Source organism: Paramisgurnus dabryanus, chromosome 24, assembly GCF_030506205.2.
Source record: "Paramisgurnus dabryanus chromosome 24, PD_genome_1.1, whole genome shotgun sequence".
NCBI classification, from domain to species: domain Eukaryota; kingdom Metazoa; phylum Chordata; class Actinopteri; order Cypriniformes; family Cobitidae; genus Paramisgurnus; species Paramisgurnus dabryanus.
Window position 1 is genome coordinate 18,029,070 of NC_133360.1, and position 24,266 is coordinate 18,053,335.

General features: G+C 38.3%; 1 protein-coding gene across 1 annotated transcript in view; it reads left to right on the forward strand.

Annotated features, from left to right (window-relative positions):
- Positions 1-3,215: 3,215 nt before the first annotated feature.
- tasora (transcription activation suppressor a) overlaps positions 3,216-24,266 on the forward strand; it is a 118,043-nt gene continuing 96,992 nt past the window's right edge. The window contains exon 1 of the mRNA XM_065259366.2: positions 3,216-3,560. Coding sequence (XP_065115438.1) covers positions 3,356-3,560 — 205 coding nt within the window. The 5' untranslated portion in view covers positions 3,216-3,355. The remainder of the gene's footprint in view (positions 3,561-24,266) is intronic.

The window sequence follows — 24,266 nt, forward strand, 5'->3', positions numbered from 1 at the left end:
TCCTGATTATTAATGTTTTTTAGGAACTCTGTTTTTAGAGTTTTGGCCCCTAAGGTTGAGGAGTAGAGGCCTTGAATATTCCAAGCGCTTATAGTAAAGGATGCCATTGTGAGGTAGAGATAGGTGTTTTGGTAGTCCAGTTGCCTTATGCTAGCATTTTACAGATGAGGTGTAGGAGATTTCTCACTTCTGTAATGTCTGGGGAGCCAGTGTGTTGTTTGCCCTTTGTAATCTCAGCATATGTGGACTGCTGTGATGGTGAGATGGGCTGTGTTGCTCTGTTGGTAGCTTCTGACTGATAGGTAGAAGTGTCCATATTTGTAGATTGACTGAGGCTGAGCGGAGAAGTACTTGGTTGGCCTTCAGTCTGTTTTGATGTTGTTTGCTCTACTCTGATGGGAGAGGTTTTTGTTTGTAGATGCCTCTTTGAAGTCGTATGCTGGTTACTGTCATGGCTGTTGGGTCTTGTGCGATGATGTTGTGAGGAAGAGGGTTGTGTCTTTCTACCAAGAGCTGCATCTTTTAAGTTTTTAGCAAAGATTCGTACACACTCTTGGCTTAGGTGCACGTGATCGTATAAGTCTTCTGTTGTAAGGCTCGGATGGTGTGCAACTTTGATTGCCGTGAGGCTGGAGCATGCAGAAGTGATCTTCTGGTTTATGCTGTTGATCAGGCCAGCTGGATAGTCCTTCCTGTGAAGTAATGTGGAGATGGTGATGTTGGCTTGTGGGAATATCCTGCGAGCCTTCTCAGCCACTCTTACAACACTGTCAGCGACTTTCTCTCTCTGGTTGTACAGATCATTTGTTCCGGTGTGTATGACAATGTTCTGTGGGTTGTGCAGAGTGGATTGGTGGAGGAGCTGGAGTGCGCTGTTGGTTGTGGGGCACCAAAATTTGCCAACCGCATGTTTGGGGAAGAGCTTCTGATGGTGTAAGAATTTGCCATTCGAGTCTATTAGAATGGCAGTTTTTGGTGGTTGTGGTTTTTCAGAGCGCTGTGAGGTCGGACTGGTGCGTTTTTGGGGACTCTGCTGGGTTGGTTGTGTGATTGTCCTGTTATTGTTTCTCTGGCAGTTATCTCTGTTGTTTTGTTCATTGGCTGTTTGGGAGCCTGTGGATGTGCATCTGGGGTGGATCTTATGAGAGCTTTTGATAAAATGTTCCAATTTTTCATTAATGCTTTGGATGAGTGTGTCTTTTTCCACTAGATGTTTCTTCAGTTTAGACACTTCTTCTGTAAGAGTTTTGTTGTCTCTTTGGAGATTTTTTACGATCATCTCCAGTGTGCCTGTTCTGCTGTTGTTCTCCTCTTTTATAGTCTTTATAAAAGACTATAAAAGAACCGGGAAAAGTGTGGGTGTTAAAACACCCACATCCCCCACGGGTGCGACGCCCCTGCTGTGCAAAGACACGTAAGTTACCTGGATGTATTGGTTGTTTTAGCCCACGAACTGAAAGGCTTGCACTGGTCTTTTACACTTTTATCAATCTTCAAAACATCGGAGCCTTTCTGCATTATAAGTTTGTCCATGCTGGCTGAAATAAAGTATGACAAACTATTGACAAAATTCTTCTACTAAAAATTAAGTTTTCATGAAACAGAAAATATACCAAACATACCGAACTGACAGAAATCAATCGTCCTCCTTCAGCTGAAGCCAGGAGTTGTGCTGTCTGTGTGGTTTGACTCTGGCGCACTTTCTCTGATTATTGCAAGTACACCTGGCACATTACAGCAATGGCTACAACATTAACCCCAAAATATACTGTAAAATGTTCCCGCTCAAACAAATTTACCCAGAATGCACTATGAACTGCAGTACTTTACTGTAATGTACACATACAGTATAGTACTGTGGATTTTTACAGTACAGTGCTGCTAAATCTACAGCGACATCTAACAGTGTATGCAAAGTAAGCAATTTTATGCATTTCTTTATTACAGTAGCATAGTCAAACAGTGTATGCACTCTAAAGTTACTGTACAGAACAGTCTTACTGTAAGTACCCCTACCCATTTTCCTTCCTGAAGGTTCTAAAGATGGAAGCGACGGAAGCAACTCAAATTTGTCTGTACTTGTTGCCCAGCCTCCCTCACAGTCATACCATGGACAAGGACATGGTCAAGTAGAGTGGCTCGAATTTCATCTGAGACTGCTTGTCTCCTTGCCCTTCTTCTCCATCCTCCTCCTCCTTCAACACATCCTCCTCCTCTCCATCCTCCTCGACCTATTCCTTCATTTATCCATTGTTAAAGCTCAGTGAACTTATTTTGGGTCCTTTTATCTATCTATTGAAGGATCTATGGATATGTGTTCAATTTTGACTCTATTCTTTCCACCTTGGTAATTGTTTGATAATAGGCTTTATGCCCAACTGCACTACTTTCTGAACTTCAGACAGCTCCTTGTTTCCTGTCTGCCATTATTGGACAAACTGATTAATCCAGGTGTGTCTGACCTCAGTAGTCACAAACAAACTGATACATCCAGGTGTGCCTGACCTCAGTAGTCACAACAATAATAATCAGACACACCTGGATTAATCAGTTTGTCCAATATTGGCAGACAGGAAACAAGGAGCTGGCCGAAGTTCAGGAAGTACTTCAGCTGGGCATAAAGCCTATTGAGCCTAGCTGTGCTGACTGGAGTGAACAGTATTGAATGCTAGTGCTTTTCATATGACCACATGGCAAAACACTGAGAAATGTACGTATTTGTGTGTAGAGTTCTGCAGTAACAGTTCACCAAATCTGACCAATGTGTTAAAATAGGGGAATGGTGTTTATAGTTTAGCAAAATGGGTGTGCTTTTTTATTTAAGTTCAAAAGCCTGGTTATAGTGTTTTAGCAATCGAGAAAAACGGTAATAGCCTATTATGCTTGAAATTTTTTTTGTGATATGTTGAAACCAATCATATTTCAAATTTAAATCTGAGAATCAATGTATACTTTAACCAATTTTAAATTATTTGATAACAAATAAATTCTAATTGTGGAAACTAAACTAAAACAAATTAAACAAAGATTAAACAGACTTTCCTAAAACGTCTGGGAAAGAAGCATGTATATTATAGATATATGTGAGAGAGCTAACTGATATCTCTCGATAAAGTGAACAGACATCATGCAGTGATACCATTAGATGTCGCTCGCATCACTGCAGTGCTCATGGCGCCCGCTAGAGAACGCTGCAATGATGAGCTCTCACTCACATGGCAAGAGTCAGTGTGTGTATGTGTGTGTGTGTGTGTGTAAACGCCTTCAGAATACATCAGCCCTGCGCTGCATTCGATTGTTACTGCGGCGGATAAAATCAACGTGCTCATGTCTGGAGCTTTTGAATAAACCAGCAATGGAACAAAAAGGAGAGGAATACAGCGATAAAGAAAATCCCGCTGTGCTTTCGTGGAGCCAAAATGGCGGCAGCGAGGAAGAGTTTGATGAAGAAAGAGGTCCTGATGAAGAAAGACGGGCAAAGAGATCATGTGCTGCAAAACCATCCGAACAGCCGTCACGACTCAACTTCCACATCCCACGGAAAAGCAGAGAAAAGAGAGGTGCGTTGGCCCCTTATTGACTTTTTGTCCGTTACTAAGTTACGGTTAAAGGCTGTAACACAAAATCTAGTGCAGTGGTCATCAACCCTGTTCCTGGAGATCTACTTTCTTGCAAAGTTAAAAGGGTTGGAACTCCAGGAACATGGTTGGTGACCACTGATTTAGTGTGATGTTTAACGTTAACGTTACCTAGACTTTTGTGCATCACTTGCAATAGCGCCTGTTATGCTTATAAATGCTGTTTAGATGGGCATTTCGCTTAATTTAACAGTAAATTGAGATATTGTGCGTCGAACCATAACATAAGTAATACTGTAAAATTTGTGTTCATGTGTATTGAATATATTTTTTTTGTTATTGTGCGCGCATGTATCCTCCTTCAGGTAACCTGTAACTCGCCACACCCATGTCACCTGGGTAACAATGTCTGTTACAAAAATCACACGTTATCTTTATTTCTCACAGTTTCTGTTTAGACGTTGGTTTTATTTTGGTTTAACCAAAATAATAAAATAGAAAGATTTTGTTACACTGCTTAAAGGGATACTTCACCCAAAAATGAAAATTCTGTAATTTTGTATTAAACCTGTATGAATTTTGATACACAGATGATTGTAACGATTCACTTCCATAATAGGAAAAACAAATACTTAATGCAAATTTCATTAGTTACTAAGAGATGAACATTACAGGGTTTCCCGCAGAAAATGTGTTAGTTAAGGTGGTAGGGTTGGGCGGGTGGGGGACAAAGGGCGTGGCAATCAAAGGGGCGTCATGATGAAAATTTAAATATTTTAATAAAATAAATAAATAAAATATTTATTTTTAAAAAACTCAAATAAAACTTAATTTTGAAGAAACTATGATAAAAAATTAACATATACTAGATTATTAATGAATTTAAATGTTTTTAACAGATACCTCTAATGAGAATAGCTGTGTGTTGAAGTGAAACTAAAGGGTTAATAAACACAAACTAAACCAGATGTTGTAGAACGTCTGGCGAACGATGATAGCGCAAAAAATTTATTATTTCCCACTATTTATTAGGGCTGTCAAAATGGCTGAACAAGTACATTCGAAATTCGTCCTTGAAAAATAATAAAATTCGAATTATATTCGAATTATAAAGACCTACTTTATCTTGGAGAAAATACTCCTAAAAGCCCACAAGAGGGCGCAGCACAAAGCCTGACTCATGCACAGCATATTTTTTCCTAAAACGAATGTTATAAACACTAATAAATTAAACATAATTTCTTAAATTCATATGCAAAGGAACAAAAGTGCATATAGATATCTGGAAGTGCAAAATGCCTCAACAGCCAGCGTGTGTTATACATTAATTAAATGTACAAAAAAATGTACAGAGCCTCAGTCAAAACAGAACACAACGGTGTCTTAATGAAATCAAAATTAACCAGTATATTTGTGCACCTGTAAATGTACAAAACGAATGCCATACATAGACAATGCATATTAATATAGGGCACTGTATATATTATATAAGTAGATAAATGTACGTGTTTCTAATAAAGTATGAAAACGAATGAATCTTTATTTAAGCCAAAATAAGTGGGAAAGATCATTAGTCATTTAAATTTTGTCAAGCTTAAACACTATTCACAACAACTTATATTATATTTTGTGTGTTCCTTGGTTGAAAATATGTAGAAATATATGCGAGTAATAAAGTACATAACAGAAATGTTTAACTTAAGCGCAGAGCGAAGCCGTTAATAAAGCAGACTCCCCGTAATTAATAGAGGACGTGCTTGACAACAGTCGAGTTGGCAGATGATCATCATGTTTATATTTCATGCAGATAATGTTGATGAAAAACTTGCATATTATCAAATGTCCAGGTGAAAGTCAAGTTTCCAGTCAGTTATAAAAATAAAGCCACCGCGTCGTGCAACTCTCTCATATGCGGTGTGGACTCTGTAGATGCACATATGGTTTTAATGTTGCTAAACAAGCAGCTGAATTATGGCACTTTCGTGTTGATCAGTTAAAGTTATTTTAAACTTTAAAACTGCATTTAGAAGCAGACGACACTGTCATCTCAGCTAGTTTCACTTTGCGGATGAATTCCAGTTGATGCTCCGAAAACCAAAGAAGCATCCCTTTTAATATGTATTCTGTCCGACTCGTAATCCCCACTGTCTTTTCTTACTATTTTTCAAATGATTAACGCTGGCTTGGTCCGCATAGTTGGCTGAGCCGCTAACGCTCTGTATAACAATCCGCGTCAGTTACGTCATCATCACGTTGCGTGAGCTTCCTGACACAGGTAAAATTCGAATGCAAAGTTTTACGTTCGAATATGCATATTTTTTTTTACATTCGACGAATATTCGAAATTCGAATTAAAATTTGACAGCCCTACTATTTATTATATTATCTTAAAGGAGTGTAACTGTAGCATGTAAATAATGCACATGAATAAAGTGAGCAAGAGCGCTCAACAATTATATCTCATCAACAGGCACGTGCATAGGCGGAAATCCCGGGGGGGTCGGGGGGGACAGGACCTCCCTATCTAAGGGTTGTCCCCCCTAAAATATCATTAAAATATGTGTATTGAAAATAATTTAATGATTTTTAATACTTAAAATAGTTGTGTAAGAAGTAAAACAATACAAATGCAAACGGAGCAACAACAAAAAACGTTGTAAACATTTTGATTCCCCCTCCCTTGCCTCACAGTGGTTTGGTCCACTGCCAGCGCCACACAGTCGGGTGGTTGAGAAGTGTACGGAGCCGACACGTTAATCAGCTATATACCTACAAACCAACGTTTCCCATGACTTATCAGTTTAACCTCATATGTTTTAAAATGGGACTATTTGGACATATAAACATGAACATATTTCGTTTTATGAGAACAGAAGCAGATAAACGAACAAGAAAACATTTTTATGCATTCATGCAGAGGTGAGGCAGAGCTGAAAGTAACAAATTACATTTACATTTACATGTAAATTACATTTACATTCACGTTGCTGTAATTGAGGTTTTTTTGTACTTTTACTTTTTTGAGTAGGTTTAAAATCTGTACTTTTACTTTTACTTAAGTATGTTTTGTTTAAAGTATTGTAGGCTACTTCGCTACATTTTAAATCATATCCGATACTGAGTACAAAAATAAAATAGCAAGGTGATAAAGAAGCGCCACGGATGATTGATTGATGGGCGGGGGAACGCGCAAAAAGAGCCATGGAGAGGAACGAGATAGGCGAGGGCTAATGCAGACCCTCAATTCAATTCTTATGAAAGAAACCCCTGGCCATTGAAGTGAAGCGATTGTTTCATTGAGCCAGGTTTTTACCGCTAATTTGCACGACGCGTTTTTAATACATGTGCATTATCCTTCGAGGTCTATCAGCTTCTCGTCAAGTCAAACAACTTAAGAACGTCCTTGGGAATGCGCATGTCATTAGACATTGCAGAGAGGGAGAGAGCGAGAGATAGAGAGAGATTGAAAGTAGGGCTGCATAACGATTAATCGTGATTAATCGTTTGCAGAATAAAAGTTTTTGTTTACATCATATATGTGTGTGTATTGTGTATAATAATTATGTATAAATAAATATACACACATGCATGTATAATTTTAAGAAAAAAATATTTATAGATTAAATATTTATATATAATATAAATTATTTATAAATATAAAAATTTATATACACATGTAGATACGCCTTAAATATCTACATGTATGTGTATTTATTTCCGCATAATTATTATACACAGTACACACACATATGATGTAAACAAAAACTTTTATTCTGCAAACGATTAATCGTGATTAATCGTTATGCAGCCCTAATTGAAAGACATCAGGTACACAGGTCTGGGAAGATAGAATACAATAAACGTGTAACAGGGCTCTAGACTAACTTTTTGCACTGGTTGCACTGGTGCGCCTAACTTTTTTTCTTAGGTGCACCAGCACAAAAGTTAGGTACACCCAAATTTTTGACCGCATCGCATTTAACGCCGCAGTTTTACAAGTTCACTTTTTTATAGCTGTCTATATAGGCAATATTGACTTGTAAATGATAAACTAACAATCTGGTTAACAACAAGTTCTTTATTTAAAGCACATTTCTAAATCTAGGTAACCTACAGAAAAAGTATTGGTGTTTAAAGTGCTTCACTGAGCTGAAATATAAACTTATAACATCTCAAGATACATGAAATAAAACAATAAATTAAACTGAACATCTCATGGCTCAATGTTTTATGGCCTATCCTCCATTGCAGTCACATGCCCCTCAGATGGCCAACTCTTGAAGTTTGGCCTTCTAGATCTTTGGCCTTGGCTAAACCACTTGGCCACACTTTCTTTAGCATTAAAATCTTCCAGACTTGGCCCCTCTACATTAATTCTTATTAGAACTTCTACTGTGTCTGAATGAAGGGATGCTCTAGTGTCTGATTTGATCCTCTTCTGTGCAGAGAACCCTCTCTCACATACTGCAGCGGACACAGGGAGGACCAGCATAATGTGTACAAGGTGCAGAATGTTCTGTGGGAAAAACATTTAAGATATTTATTTAAGCAATGTGTGTTACAGTAGGTAGCAAAACCGACACTATCTTAAGAAATAGCATGAACAAAAACTGACCTTGTACTCTGAGCAGTAGGGCTCTCTGGTCAACATGAGCTCCCAAAGGCTGATGTATGTCTTGTCTTTGAACATCCTGGCAATTAACAGCTTTAAGCCTTCAAACTCTTCTTTAGCAAGCTCAGTGTTTACACCATTTCTGAAAATTATTACACAGCAAATCAGTGTTCACATAAAGAAAATATATACCCTTCAGCACACATAATATTGTAGAAATCCACCAGCTACCTCTTAAGGACTGTGGAGAAGTGATCCAAGAGAAATCCAAGGTCATCAGCACCATGGTCCACCAAGTCATTTGGTTCTCTGGCCAGCTATCATGATTAAAAATGTTAAAGCATTTGACAGCCTTGGTTGTGTCAGACTCAGAAGCACTCTCCCCTGTTGTAAGAACAAATACATTTTAGTAAGAATGTAATAGGGCTGCACGATTTGGGTAATTTTTCCCATTGCGGTTATTCATGCCAATATTGCGATGTGCGATTGCGATAATAATAGATGGTATCATGAGTCAACTTGATGGGTTTTAAGGAAAATCCACACACAGTTTAGTGATCATGCTAAAATGTGTATTTGTAAAACTAGAAATGTTTTCGTATTGCCACGTGATGTAGCAACTGCTCAGTGTCAGTAATCCTAAATCCAAAATACTGCCATACAACAGACGTAGAGTTTTTTTTTTTAGCTACCAGATCACTGTCAACCTCCTCTGCATCCATCTTCGCTCTGGTATTTCCGCGCTGCGCACACACAATTGACAACGCACACCACACAGGTGCATGTCACACATGCACTACCTTTTTTGTTCGTTTTTCTTTCTTTTTTTTAAACAGCAAGGAAAATCATCAAACTGTTATCAGAAAGTTGGTGTTAACAAGTCCACACATGGATTTATTTAATATAATTGCAACATTTTGCTGTCATATAACTGCACAGGCTGACATTGCGATTGCGATTGCGATGCGATTAATTGTGCAGCACTAGAATGTAACAATATTTCTCATCTACAGTACATGTGTTTATAAGACAGGTTATACTACACTTGCCTAGGAGGCTACTGAATCTTGCTTTCAGATGTTTTACAGTGGATTTGATTGTTGCATCCATTACTTTTTTAAGTTTAGTGTCTGCTAGGGATGGGACGATTACCGGTTTCACGATTAACCATGATAAAATGTCCTGGCGGTTAGTATTATCGTTTAAAATGTAATTATCATAACAACCGTGTTTGATTACCGTGATTTTGAAAACTTGCGGTAAATCCTGTCCAGCCAGAATCAGCTTGACGCAGGCGTGCGCATGCAACATTGGTTTTTGCACGAGAAGGCGCGGCGGAAGGCAGTAACAGGTGCACTGTGTTTTAATGCGTTGCTTATGTGTGCATTTGATGTTCTTATTTAAGGTACTGTTCATTTAAACAGGTTTATACATCTCAGGGCTCCATGTTAATGTTCATTTAATGCAGGGGTGTCCAATACAACCAGTCGATGGCAATGCAATGCCGGTATCGCATATAAGTTAATAACTGTGTATGCTGCTCCACGCCTCCACGAGCTTCGGAAAACAAAGCGCCAAATTGGCATTATGGTCTTAGAAACAAGTCTTTTGAGGTGCTGCGCATTTCTTCTCAAGTGTGTTTTTATAAACCTTATGCCTGCCCGCTGCAGCGGAGTCGTCTAACTTCCGTGAATTTGGATTCACATTCTTGCCTTCATGCAGGAGTTGAGCCACACGCACGGTGTATGTGCGCGCGATCGATCGACCGACCGACCGAACGAGAGAGAGAGAGATGCTTCTGATAATGTTGTCATTTTCTAGTTTATTTCATCAAAACCGCATCTCCGCTATTCCGCTATAAGGAGTACTCGGCATGTACTCAAGGATTTTTTTTAACTCCTCATTTAAAGTGTTATTAAAAAATGTATCAGTGTTTTGTTAAAAAAAAAAATAAGCAGGTAGGTCTTGTCGGCTTTATCATTTTAAAAGTAGATTAGATTGCCACACAAAAAAGTCTGGACACCCCTGATTTAATGTTTATGCTTAAAGTGCGTATAGCTCCTAATTGTATTTGTTGTTTGCTGATTTTCAAAAATAAAACTTGTTAAAATGTTTTCAGTGTGTGTATCAGTTCTTTTTGAACATTTCCATCTCATTTTAAGAAAACAATGATAATATTGATAACCGTGATAACTTTGGTCACTATAATCATGATATGAAATTTTCTAACCGTCCCATCCCTAGTAGGGATGCACCGATAGGATTTTTTTGGACCGATACCGATTTAAACAGACAACTTCTGACCGATGCCGATACCGATATTAAAGGATAATTCCGGTATTTAACACTTTGAGTCTCATTTCTGGTTTGTTTTGGATGAACTACAGTGATGGACACAGAAATTTTGACAATGGGTCGTGTCTTGAGTTTTTGACTCGTTTAGAAGCGTCTCTTGACTGCTTCAGAATGGAAGTCAATGACCATGCACAAACATGTCATTAAAACAACACTTAACGTTAATTTTCAAAACTGTGCTACTCACCGAGTGGTTCGTGGTGTTCGTTGATGATTAAAAACAAATATATTGGCGCAATGTATGATTTTAATCCGTGTTATTTGATATAGTGGAACTATTTTTTCAGATACCTCACAACCGCATATATACTTCCGCTCTATATTTGAGTCTGAAGCGTTAGCACACTCCCGACCACTTGATGGCGACAACCACTTTACCATACAAGTACGCTCGGTGTCTAGCGTATAGACAATCACAATCGAGCTCAACTTCAAACCTAAAGCTGGTCACTGAGCCATCAAATATGTAGGGCTGTTCCTAATAACATTTTTTGAGCTTCGAAGCTCTAGTAGAAATCAAATTGAATATTTGAAGCTTCGGAAGGAGGGGCTGAACATATTTTTCTCTTTAATAAAGGCAGGAATCTCTGTGTGTGTGTCTGTCTACAGTTTTATTATGTGGCGGATGTGTTGCTGCGGACCAAAGGGAGTGTAGTGCCTTTTTTTCGTGCAATATGGACATGCATGATGCGACACGTTTAGAATTAATAAACTTTAAAAATACTACAGAACAGCGCAAGCCGGAAGCGGCGTGCCTGTCACTTGTCCTGCGTGAACAGCATTAGTGAAACAAAACACAAGATCAATACTTTTAATAAGGTAGCCTAACATTTTTCTAACAAACAAACATTCCCGTATCAGAAATAAGCAGCACAGTATTTACTGACAACGTAAAGGGTAGGCTATTTAAATAAAACAACGAAAATAAATGAACGTAGTTCAACAAACTGTAATAAAACGGTAGCATACTTTCAAAATCAAGTTTATTTATAACACTTACAATATCCAATATGTTTTTTTCATCAGCAGAACAATAAAGAAGATATTTTGCAGAAACCCCAGTGCTCCGTCATGCAAGTCAACCGATCCGCACACTTTAAGAGCTAAAGCATATATATCCAATACAACAGTAATCCCCCATAACTCCGTGTGACATATTGAAGTCTTGTGAAGCAAATCAATCAGTTTTTGCAAGAAACCGAACGTTATTTACAACACTATAAGCATGAATGCCAAAGCAGGAAGCACGCTTTCCGTTCGAGGCGATCTCTTCCACTGGTGGCTATGGATGTTGGCTATGGATGTTGGCTATGGATGTTGGTCTCTCTGCGCCACCTATCGTGCGGGGGCGTGAAGCGCACTTCCTGCTTGGCAAAAGCTCTGCATTAACGCTGTAAAATATTTATATATATATATTCAAATCTCAAAACTGAAAATCGAATGTCAACCCACGTAACGAATATTTGAATATTCTGGTCCAGCCCTACAAACATGGGAAAAATTTCTTCTGAGAGAAACTGAGCGAAAAAACTACAACCACATATAAACAGACCCTTTTCTGTTTCCCGGCGGTGGAGTGATATATCAGCGAGCAATGAGTCTTCCAAGAAAAGTCAATGGAATTTTACAAAATGCCAAATAAAACACGACAGAAACTGTATTTCGCTACACAACTTGTTTTTAATCACCAACGAACACCACGCACCACTCGGTGAGTAGCACAGTTTTGAAAATTAACGTTAAGTGTTGTTTTAATGACATGTTTGTGCATGGTCATTGACTTCCATTCTAAAGCAGTCAAGAGACGCTTCTAAATGAGTCAAAAACTCAAGACACGACCCATTGTCAAAATTTCTGTGTCCATCACTGTAGTTCATCCAAAACAAACCAGAAATGAGACTCAAAGAGGCTGTTTACACTTGGCATTAACATGCGTTTTCATCGATCGGATCACAAGTGGACGAGAGAGACACATTACGTTTACACCTGGTATTTAAATCCGTCTCTTTTGTCCACTTTCGACCGCATCTGTCCTAAATACTGTGAGGGGGTGGTCTGTGAGACGGTGGGCGAGTCTCTCTGCTGTCATTCAAACCCGAGCGGGAGTAATTATGAGTTTATATGGACGCAAACTATATTATGTCGGAGTCCACTGCTTGTTTAGTAAGTATACATGCTGCACAGTGTTTTGTACGTTTATATGTTGGAGCTTTCTCTGAATTTTCAGCGCAATTGATGAAATAGGATCGCGCAACTTTCACGCTTTCAAAACGAAACTACGGAGATCAGCCGCTTTAGTTGTATCAATGAAAGGCTAAAAATAGCGCTGTTCACCGTATGTTTACGCCAGAAGTAAAAAAAGACGTAAAACTTGTGTTTAATACCTCAGATTAGATAAATGGGCGGAGAGAAGGCGGTCGCGTGTGGCTGTTCGAACGCATTCAACCACATTGCGTTCCGCAGCTCCAAAGCGATCCGATCGAAAGTGGTTTCGACTACCTCTGGATGTGGTTGAAAGTGGTCGAAAGTGGACGAGCTCAAAACGTTTTGAACACCGTTTACACCTGGTATTAACGTCGTCCACTTGTGATCCGATCGACGAAAACGCATGTTAATGCCAAGTGTAAACAGCCTCAAAGTGTTAAATACCGGAATTATCCTTTAAACACTTGTATACAATACTATACAGTTGGTCTATTTGCTAGTTTATTTCTGCATCAAATTATTTTTACTGAAAATGGATTTGATCTAATTAACATTCAACTGACCAACATAATAAGAGAGACACAAATAAAGCTAAAACAAATATAATAAGACAGCATGACAACCTTCAAAGGTGGTTTTTGCTGTTCAGCATTTATTTTATTAACAACATTAACTCGTTTTTTTTTACATATAATGGATTTCTTTATGCAGTTAATTAATAGGCCGATACCGATTGTTTTTCTCGTGCTATTGCCGATATGCCGATGGTTTTAAATTCATCAAAAATCGGCCGATAAATATCGGCGGCCGATACATCGGTGCATCACTAATCCCTAGTGTCTGCAACACCATCTCCTGCCAGCTTTGATGCCTCTCCTTTAAGTGTTATTGTCTGTGTGTTACATAACCATTAATAGAGATTGTGAGTTAGATATTAGAAATATTTGTAAAAATAAACTGTTCCCTGTTTAAATGGGAGACAGAACAATACATATACCTGGAATTTGTAGATTGCCATTTCACCCTCTTCCTGCTGCTGCCTTCTCTGCAACCTCATGTCAGCCAGGAACTCTGACAGTCTTCCATTAGACTTGGGTCTCACAAAAATGGCCTCTATGGTCAACAGCAGTTTTTCAATGCCGCAAACTACCTTTTTGGATATAACCGTGCAGTATTATTAACACAGCTGAGGATGACCACAAACAACTCAAACTAACACATCTAAGGGTGGGCGGAATGACCAAAAATCTATTTCACGGAATGAGTAATTTTATTTCACAGAACGGAATATTTCACAGTATACATGTTTTTCATATTATATTGTTTTTTTGATGATAAAAATGTACAGAAATACAACACTCACTATAGCTTTTAACTAAATGCTCACCACAGTTTTAAAATATGAGCAATTTAAAGTTAATAATGTTACAGTGAAAATGCCCAGAAGATAACAACAAATAAGTATTGATTAGACAGCATCTTGTTTTTAATTGAGTTATTAATTTTATAGACTATAGAAGCTATAGTATGTAGGGCTGTCACTTTTGAGAAAAATCAAATTCGAACGGATTTCGAATATCATGCAATGTATCCGAATATATTCGAATATCTAGGCACCGCCCCCCCACGCGCATTCAAAAACCCCACCGTAATGGAGGTTCAATCACAAAATTATTAACAGTGACAGTCATAAACAGGGTTGTCTGGATTACTTTTTTACTTAATGTTTGAAACAGCAGGTTATCAACTTATGAATAACAAACTTATATATATATTAGGGCCGGGACTCGATTAAAAAAATTAATCTAATTAATTAGAGGCTTTGTAATTAATTAATCTAAATTAATCGCATTTTAATCTCATATAAATATTTGACCTGAGAACATTAAGAAGTAATTTTTACATGGATTTTTATGAATAATGACTGAATACATAAGCTTAACAAAATATTGTTTATTTTTGTTCAACCATGTCGTTGTACCCGGAGTCGGGCTAATGTCCACCCTAGCTGCTGTATGTTTTGCATTGAGATTATACTTGAGGCTCGATGTGCTGCGGTGATATGTGAATTCCTTGTTCCATATCTTACACACAACCATGCTCTTATCGACGCTTACCAGTGATGCGCGGGTCAATGTATAAACAACCCGCCCGCAACTCGGACCGCAACGAAAAATATATATATATTATACCCGACCCGCTTCCTGGCCCGCATTTCTTAAAGTAGTTTGTTTAATATTGCAGGGTTCGGGACTTCTCAGGTTTTGACTGACTGTGTTCTGGTACCTATGTGCGCGGATGCCCCACCTCGCGTATAAAAACAACAAAACATAATATACTATATAGCCTATATTAAAATTAAAATATATAAAAATGTGCATAATATATTTTTTAAGTTGCACATCGTTTATAGGTTTCTTAAGTGGGATTTGGATGTGAAAAGCGCTGCATAATGTACGCGCCTTTAGTGTTACCATTGAAACTTAACTAAATTAAAAAAAATAAGAGGTGATATATAGCTTTAGCCTACATAAATGCTTATTGCTTTAATGTTGCGAGTTCCTCTTCAGCTTTTCTTGCTGTTATGTTTATAATAGTTCATTGTTCAGAGTTCATATTGATGATCTTATAGTCAATTTAAAAATGTTCTTACAAACTGACTCTATTCGTTTAACTTTTTTCCTTTACCTGCCGTCGCTGTTCTCTGTGCGTGTCCTCCGTCAAAGTAGCCTATTAAAATTAATATGAAGTTGATTTTTAAAAGTCTTAAGCACACCGCAAATCAAACGTGCTGCTACAGTATGCTCTAAATGCGCGTGTAAATTTAACTTCTGGGCACTGCCAGGCTGATTTTTTGAAAAGTAAGTGATATAGGCTACTCACTGCATGTTTTGGCATTCGGTAGCATATGCATCAATGAGATGCACGGTGTTGCTTTTAATGTTCTTTTTAATTTATATTCACAAAACCTAACAACAAAACATTGTTTATAATTACGAGACAAATTATTTGAAACGAAATTCGTTTTAAAGTAGCAAACAAAACTTAAATTAAACTCGTAATAAACTAATTAAATTGAAACAAAACAACATTACAACAATATTTAAACCCAACAATACTCAAACATTAACATATAACAGACATTAGGATACATGTTAAAATAATCTGTAGTTTGTTGGTAGATGTTTATTGGGCAAAACCTCCGTTGCAAACCTCCATTTACCAGAATAAATCATTTTTACTTTGAAATTGATGCGTTGTCACGTTAAAATCAGCTGTTCGTTTAGGTTCCGTCTACTTTTATTTACACTGCATCACAACCCCGGAGTTCTCGAACTAAAACAGGGTCTGCAGCATTTACGAATGACTCTATTAATAAGTGCGATTAAAATGCGTTAAAATGTTTAACGCGTTATTTTTTGTGTAATTAATTAATCTTAATTAACGCGTTAAAGTCCCGGCCCAAATATATATATAAAAAAATGATTCAGAACATTTACAAACAATAACGTGACAACTTAAATAGCAGCAGGAGTATATAGGCAGACGCAAACGGAATTCGCGCCCGCAGATTTCAGCAGAAAACTCAGCGGAATTCTGCGGATTTAATGTCCGTCATTGACAAGCACACATATCCCGCGCTTGAGCGTGTTTGTGACAAGAACTGTCATTGACAACAACCACACATACAAAGCCTATCCCGCGCGTTTGTGAGCCGTCATTCACAAGTACATTAACCCTGCGCGTGCTGTTTGCTTGCCCGTTTTCAATGATAGAGAGCACAAAACCATTGATACTTGAGATGAAATTAAACTTACCGCTTTAAGCAGATCTCGCTTGTCGTCAATGTGACACGCAACAGTCAGCACATGATCATTTCAAATTCGTTTACAAGACAAATGCTGTTGTTGTTTAATATAAAGTTTACATTGCGTTGTAAACATGATGAAATTATCTTCATACATGCTAATTTCATAATGTGAACGTATTAACACAAGCTTTTTATTCTGCTATAATATTTAACACTATAAACAATGTGTCATTTTATATACAAACTATAATTCTATCTTGACATGCACTAGGCTTGTTGCGATAGTCGGTGAAACGGTGATTACCGGTGCTTCAGCCTCTCACCGGTTAGATCACTTGCCCACCGCGACACCGTCATTTTGATATTTTCTTGTAATTAAATCATTTAGTTTCGTTAGAGAGAGCAAACACTAACAACTGAATGTGTCTGCTGGCTGAATCCAGCGGAGCTGAACGCGCGTCATCACAGAGCAGCGGCTGCGGGTGTCAGATTTCATTCCTGTCAGACTGCGGCGAGCAGGCGATGGCAGAAGCCACGTGCTTACTCGTTTTTGTTATAAGATACATATATGATGTTTAATATAGGCGAGATCGTTTTGTTGTTGTGTTTTTCATTAAGAATAATAATAAACCCATCATTCAAGCAGCGCTTTATGGAGGAATAGCCGGTTGGTCTGCTTGGGACTGGCGGGTTTCTGTCAGAAGTACCTGCGCACATTGACTCAAGCACTTAAACCAGCTGTTGCACTCACATTTGCACGCAAATTCATATGCGATTTAACGCAGCGTACTCAAGCACTGGATTTAAACAACAGTTGCATCTAATTCAAAAGTGAAAGTAAAATGCGCACTTCTGTGCATTTAAGCCCCTCCCACCCGGTGAAACCGGTATAACCGGGTTTGTCACGCACTGATTAACCGGTGGGAAAATTCTGTCACCGCAACAACCCTAACATGCACATGAGGTTCATTTTGGTCCCATTTGATTCCCTCTCTTGCGCACAGTTGCCGTCGTCGGTCTCACTCTCAGCCTCCTTCCTATTACGAGGTGTTACTGTAAAAAATGCGCTACACATGGCATTTAAAAAACCGGATGGTTTATTTATAGTTTGAATACGGATATTTCACGTCATGTTCGAATGCATATTCGAATATCGAATAAAAAGTGACAGCCCTAATAGTATGGCTTCATTGTATTTTGTATTTATGCATACATTACATTAAACATATGCAATATGTTAAATGAACGGGTATAAATATATGCACAAACCTACAGACAGGATAAATACCTGTATATGAGAGAAGAAGCTCTAGATATTATAAATGTGACAGGTGCTATGATGTGATGATCATAAAGTCTGTTTTAAGGTCTTGACGCCCTTTACTTTCTATTAACGTAGACCAGGGGTCTCAAACTCAAACTGGCTTGGGGCCATTTCTAAGACAGACATTTCATTGGGGGGCCGCAGAGCTATTTTAACATTTAAAAAAGTACAAATTTCTGTGAATGTCATTTTTAATTTCTTTTATTATTTAATGTATGATAATACTTGAAAACATATAAGCAGTGGTTTTATCTTTTTAATATACACTATTTTATAAAAGTAGCCTAAGTAAATATTTTCTTAACCTTAACCTTATCTTAAATAACCTTTTTTTTAACCTTGCACTAAACTAACAAATTTAATTCCTGTATACTTTTATAAACTATTACAAAAAATTACCACCAGTAAGTGTTGCTGTTTTGATTTATTTTGGATTGTTTTCAGTCATATAGTATTGACTTCATTATGTTCTTTATTATTTCAGTTTTAATGGATTTTCTATTATATGTGGGGAAATATTAATAAGTGAAAGTTTCCTATAACTTTTGAATGGGTAGTCCATGTTATATAAGCTAGTTGGACAGAAAAAAATAATACTGCTCTATGTGTTATTGAATAGTAAGCTAATAATATATTATACTTCATATATATCAGTATACATACTTTTATCTTCTGTACATTTCTCCTCATCTTTTCTCTTTTCTTAACCTGAGCACTTTGATGGCTCTTTTCTTATCTGTAGTTTAAAATGTGTTGCATTACATCTACCGCTCTGCCTCCCTCCCTATGCGGTGTCTCCATTAGAAGCTGTAACTTGTTGATGTGAACCCCACCGCAGCTCGATCTTCCCTGAGTAACAGCTGATATCCACCCGGAAGTAACAAATCTTCTTTGGACAAACACTACAAAGTCCCGATCAGTTTAACTGATCGCATGGTGACAATTATATGATTGACGCGAGGTTCAGATGAGGAATTAAAATCCGATCATGCATTCTGTTATCCTCGACATCACTGAGCGCGCGGTTCATGGCTGCCTAGCAACGGGTGACGTGACCCACGCCACGGAGCGCAACTTCCGCTTCCGAGCACTTTGGAAAGTAATGCTTTGACTCGTTTTAACGCATTGTTAGACGCGACATGTGAACGAACACTTGAACGTTTAAATAAAAAATCAAACAAATATAAAACAAAGTTCATAAAAATCTTTATGCGGGCCAGATTATGTTATATTTTTGAAAGGTGACGCGGGCCGCACATAGGGGAAGGGCGGGCCGCAAATGGCCCACGGGCCGGGAGTTTGAGACCACTGACGTAGACCTTAACATTTGTGTCTCTTTCTCGTCTTTTCGATCAAATATGATTGTATAAGCAAATGGTGCGTCAAACTACATCGCTCCAGCAGCGCACGTATCACTGATATAATAGCAAGTTTTGTCTTAACTTGCTTAAAGTTCAGAAAACTTTACAACTATTTGCATTATGTGCGAGAAGAACTCTTTATTTGGTGTCGCAGCTCCTTGCGCTTGCCTCTGCATGCGAGAGACCGGCCGGCTGCTGCATGAGAGAGATAGCGAGAGAGAGAGAGCGCACGAGAAAGAGAGCTCGAGAGCGAGCAAGACAAGAGTCTCGCTGCATGACCCGCGGTGGATTCACTGGCACTTATTATAAAAATTACACAAATAACTCATTCATTTTTTATAAGTGAACTATTTTACATGTTTCTCTGTCACACTCAGTCTAACATGCTGGAGGGCAGAGTTAGCCACGCCCACTTATTTGCATTCCGCGGAATAGACGGAATAGAAAAATCTGTTACGTCTGACATTTTATTCCGCGGTAACGGAATATACCATCATACCACCCAGCCCTAAACACATCCCATTTCATCTTTCTTACCTGTGGTAGGATGATCTCATTCCTCTGAAGTAGGAGGCTAAACTTACTAATGTCACTGAACACATCTGCAATAAAATGGCAAAAGGCCACAAAAGTGGCATCTTCCATTGATTTTTTTAACCCGTATCATACAACAGTAAAAATTTGTCACACAGAACACTGATGAACTAAAATCATAAAAAAATCAATAACATTGGCATAAGTGTCTCTAATTAAAGGATTATTTTGAAAGAGTGCACTGGCCTCTGTAGCTCGGCCTGCAATGTCTGCATTGGCAGAGGAGCCTGCCAAATGGTCCATATGATAGTACACAGCAATGAACTGTCCTGGTTTAAGAAAGGTCTCTAGGGCCCTTGAAACATGTGGGAGCCACCTTGTCCCCTTCACCCCACTGGGCATCAACACATTTACCCCCAAGTCAGACCCAATTACCCTGAGTTCTCTCATTGATTTGGGGCTGAAATGGTATGTCTTCCAAATTAAATTTAGAAGGTCGTACAGTTGCCCCATCATTGGATTGTCCCTCTGCACTGACAACATTGCCAATTCCAATCTGAAAAAATAGTCAAATTTTAAATGTAGATACATCTGCTTTATAACCCACAGTGACTTTAATGTGTCAGTCATTCCTTATCTTCTAGTCTTACCTGTGAGGCATACAGTGAAAAGGCACAATGTGGGCACCTGCCTCTTGCTGCAGAAGGGCTATGACACCCCCTTTGCTTCCCAAATTAACAGAAGCACCATCCGCACCCAGAGCTATGATTTTCTCCAGCCAGTTACTGCACTGGTCCCCAAGAGCAGCAAATGCTTTCTTTGAGGCAGCATAAATTCCTAATTAAACAATTAAAAATGATAATTCCATTTACTTCCCAGATCAAGAGTTTATAATGCAATATGATAGGGCTGTCGCAGTGAAGGAATTTCCTTTGCTGTAATTTTGCCTGGCTCACTAACACGGTATGCTGTTTTACCTCCTTTATTTATTAAAATAAATATAAAATGATTATTTAAATCCAGAACAATGAGGTGCACAGAGGTGTAATGCAGGGTGCTATGTCTTTGCATTATGAGAAAAAGATTAACACAAGCTATAGCCTACTACAGCTATATATATATAATCGTATGAAATCGTTTAGGCTTGTAAGTGCAAATTACAGAGCCTCGGTCAATACAGAACACAGTGTCTCATTGAAATTAAAATTAGCCAGTACAGAATTTGCAATATAAAAGGCAATGCATATTAATATAGGGCATTTTCAATAAAATAGTAGATAAATTAATGTGTATCTATAAAAACAAATGAATCATTATTTAAGCTAAATGGACAGATCATTTTAGTCATTTAGATTTTGTCATCATTTCAGAACAAGCTTAACTGCCATCCATAACAACTTATATTATATAATTTTTGTTCATTGGTTAAAAATTTAAAGAAATAAAAGTACAGAACGAAAAGTTTAGCTTACGCGGAGCGAACGAAAAACCTTTTTTAAAGATACGAATATTACATATGGTTAATAAAGTAACGACAGTAATCATATTATTTACATAGTACATGACATGTCTTACCTTGGGCATGGGCATGCTCGACCTTAATGTGTCCAATCAGTACATTCACCGGTCTTCCTCTCCGCAAGATACGACCGTACACAATAACGCATTCCTTTGTGGAGATATCTGTGTCTCCATCGATCAGAAATGCCATGTACGAACTGTTCGCAATTTGCACAGATGTCTTTTCTTGCAATGTATCTGCGATTACTCCTATAAATTGGGCGCACGCGACCTCATTACTGTACGTCGGGTTTACGCTCAAGCCATTTTTCTTCATGAGAACTATTTCTGACTTGAACTTCAAAGGGAAAGGGAAGTTCTTCTTTTGCAATATTGTAGGCAACGTTAAACTTAATGATCATTTCGGCCTCGTCTGATGATCTGTTTGCTGTTGCCTGCCGCTCAAAGGCAGCGGGGAGAGGGGACACTTGGGCAGTGCATTTATCGTGACATGTAATATGTTTTAAAGATGCATTGTGCTTTTTCAGCGTTTCGATTCTAAATGTATTAGAACCAGTCACAATTGCACTATTGCCGGCCATGGTCTTCTCACACTTTACAGTAAATTCAGTGCATTATATTATTGGCTTTACTGTATCTTAGCCAGGGAAACTGGTCAAGCCACTCTCTTCGAAACGAATATACTTTCCGTCTTTTAATTTCAGTGGGCTCTGTCTCGAACTCGATCGTGTGTTGCTCATTATCAAATGCCGTCTCCGGACCAGAGCTTGACGTAATCTCGGAGGTGGATGGCTCCGTGTCAGAACATTGGCTATGGTTTTCTGATGGATCAGCCCTTAATTTAACATTCTTAAAGAAAAACTGGTCAATCAATCTTTTCATCTATCATCAATCGCGGATTTCCACTGTTTATCTGACGTCCCTAAGCTACTCACCTCTGTCTGTCTGACCGCGAACACGCATTTCAAATGTACACTCATGAGACGAGCTGCGAGTTGTTTTTTATGTAACTCTGCAAACACCAGCTGCGCATTCTCGCTCTCTCACACAGTGCACGTGAATACAGTGCTCCGCCTCCTCTCCTCATCTCGTTCGCTCTGGTTTAACAGTACTAGAAAGCCAAGCAGCTTTGCTGTGTGGAGGTTTTTTCGGATGCGAGTCAAATAAACATGCGAACCCGAAGGACACTAGTGAAGTAAGCCAAATATGCGTTGCTACAGAGCCGCGTGCTAACGGCGCTAGCAGAGCACTGAAGGACCGACACGCCGACGAGAGATTGATAATGATCCCAAAGTATTAATTTTAGACTTCTCAAATTGTTGTTGATATGCGTGTTGTCACGTTTTGCCTGTAATGATCCAAGTTAATACAATCGCCTCACAGTTATCAGACTTAGGAAATTAGACAGCATTTTAGCTGACAAGAAAATACTTTTACTGTGGTAAAAAGTAAATGAACCCAGATACTGTTGTGCTTTAAGTTCACAAAAACACGTCATTTATTAACCCTCATGTTGTTCTGTGAGGTATATTTTCACATTTACACTATAATCTGTTTATCATATAAATGTTAATGTATTAACATTAACAAACAAAAAGCAATGCATTTGTTTAAGTACTTGTTTATCTTTTTTTACTATGCTAATGCTCACTAGAGAAAAACTAAGATAATGCTGCTAAAATTATTCTTTTTTTTACCTTGAATGCCATTGCTCTAATTTATTTTTTAAAATTTTGATATATTTAATATTTTGCTTAAATGTTTAATATATCTGCTGTTCATATGTTCATTTATTAGTGTGTTATATGATTAGAATGTTGTCCCGTTTTTAATATAAAGCACAGCAATGAGATTTGAGAGTGTTTCTCCCTTTTCAGAAAAAGTATCGAAAAAGTATCGGAATCGAAACCATTGACATAGTATCGGTATCGAACCAATAATTTTGGTATCGTGACAACACTAGTCATGACAGAGCTTGCATATCAGCTTAAAAAAAAAAAACTGAATCGGTATCGGCCAATCACGAAGATAACAAATCGGTATCGGCTTAAAAAATCCTAATCGGAGCATCCCTAGAAATAGGTGCACTATAAACAGTCACTATGATTTTCAGCATTTTACATTAAAATACACTTCCACAAACACTCAGTTTACTCAAGATTTTTACCAAAGCACATTTAAATGTAGCCTGGTCCAACCAGACTCTCGTACATTCATTTCATTTGTACAGAGAGTCTGGCCACGCTCCATTGCAAAGCATTACTTCCGTTAAGGAGGGTCCATTGTTGAAGTTTAAAACTATTGGATCTGCCCAGAGTCACTCAAGATCTGCCAAAGCCAATCGCTAACGTGTGGTCGTGACGTATATCATGCACCGAAACCGGACGGAAACAACAAGTCATAATAATCAGACAAACAAAACTTAGCAAACCTGGTTCTTGCTCTGGCTTTAACTTCTGTATATTCGGCAGTTTTGCAACAACGGACCGAATAGCTTTTCTCACGTCTTTCTCCGCTGCCATTACTGAACTACAACTCAAACTGACGCACGACCTCAACGTCATTGTTCTTAGCCACCCCCATCTGTTCGCTGATTGGTCCTGCAGATTTTTGCAGGAGAAAACGAAACTCTATAGAGCCATCCCAGACGTACTGCTGAAGCGAAATGAAAATTAAGCGGAAGCACGTAGGAGGGCAGAGCCAGGCTAATTTAAATGATCTGTAATAAAAAAAAGTGTTTAAGATTGAATAGGTGTGGCACAATTATCCTATAGTGCGGTGCATCGTGGTGCAGGCATTTCTGCCTTGATGTAGTAATAGCCCATAATCGATTATAAACTACCGACGTTTGGTGGCGTCATTCGTCGTGTATGCGCTTGTTGCGATAGAGAAAAGGCAGTCCCAACTCAGTCAAAAATGTATCAAACATTATCAACTTTACCGCTGAACTCTTAGAAAGCGAAGA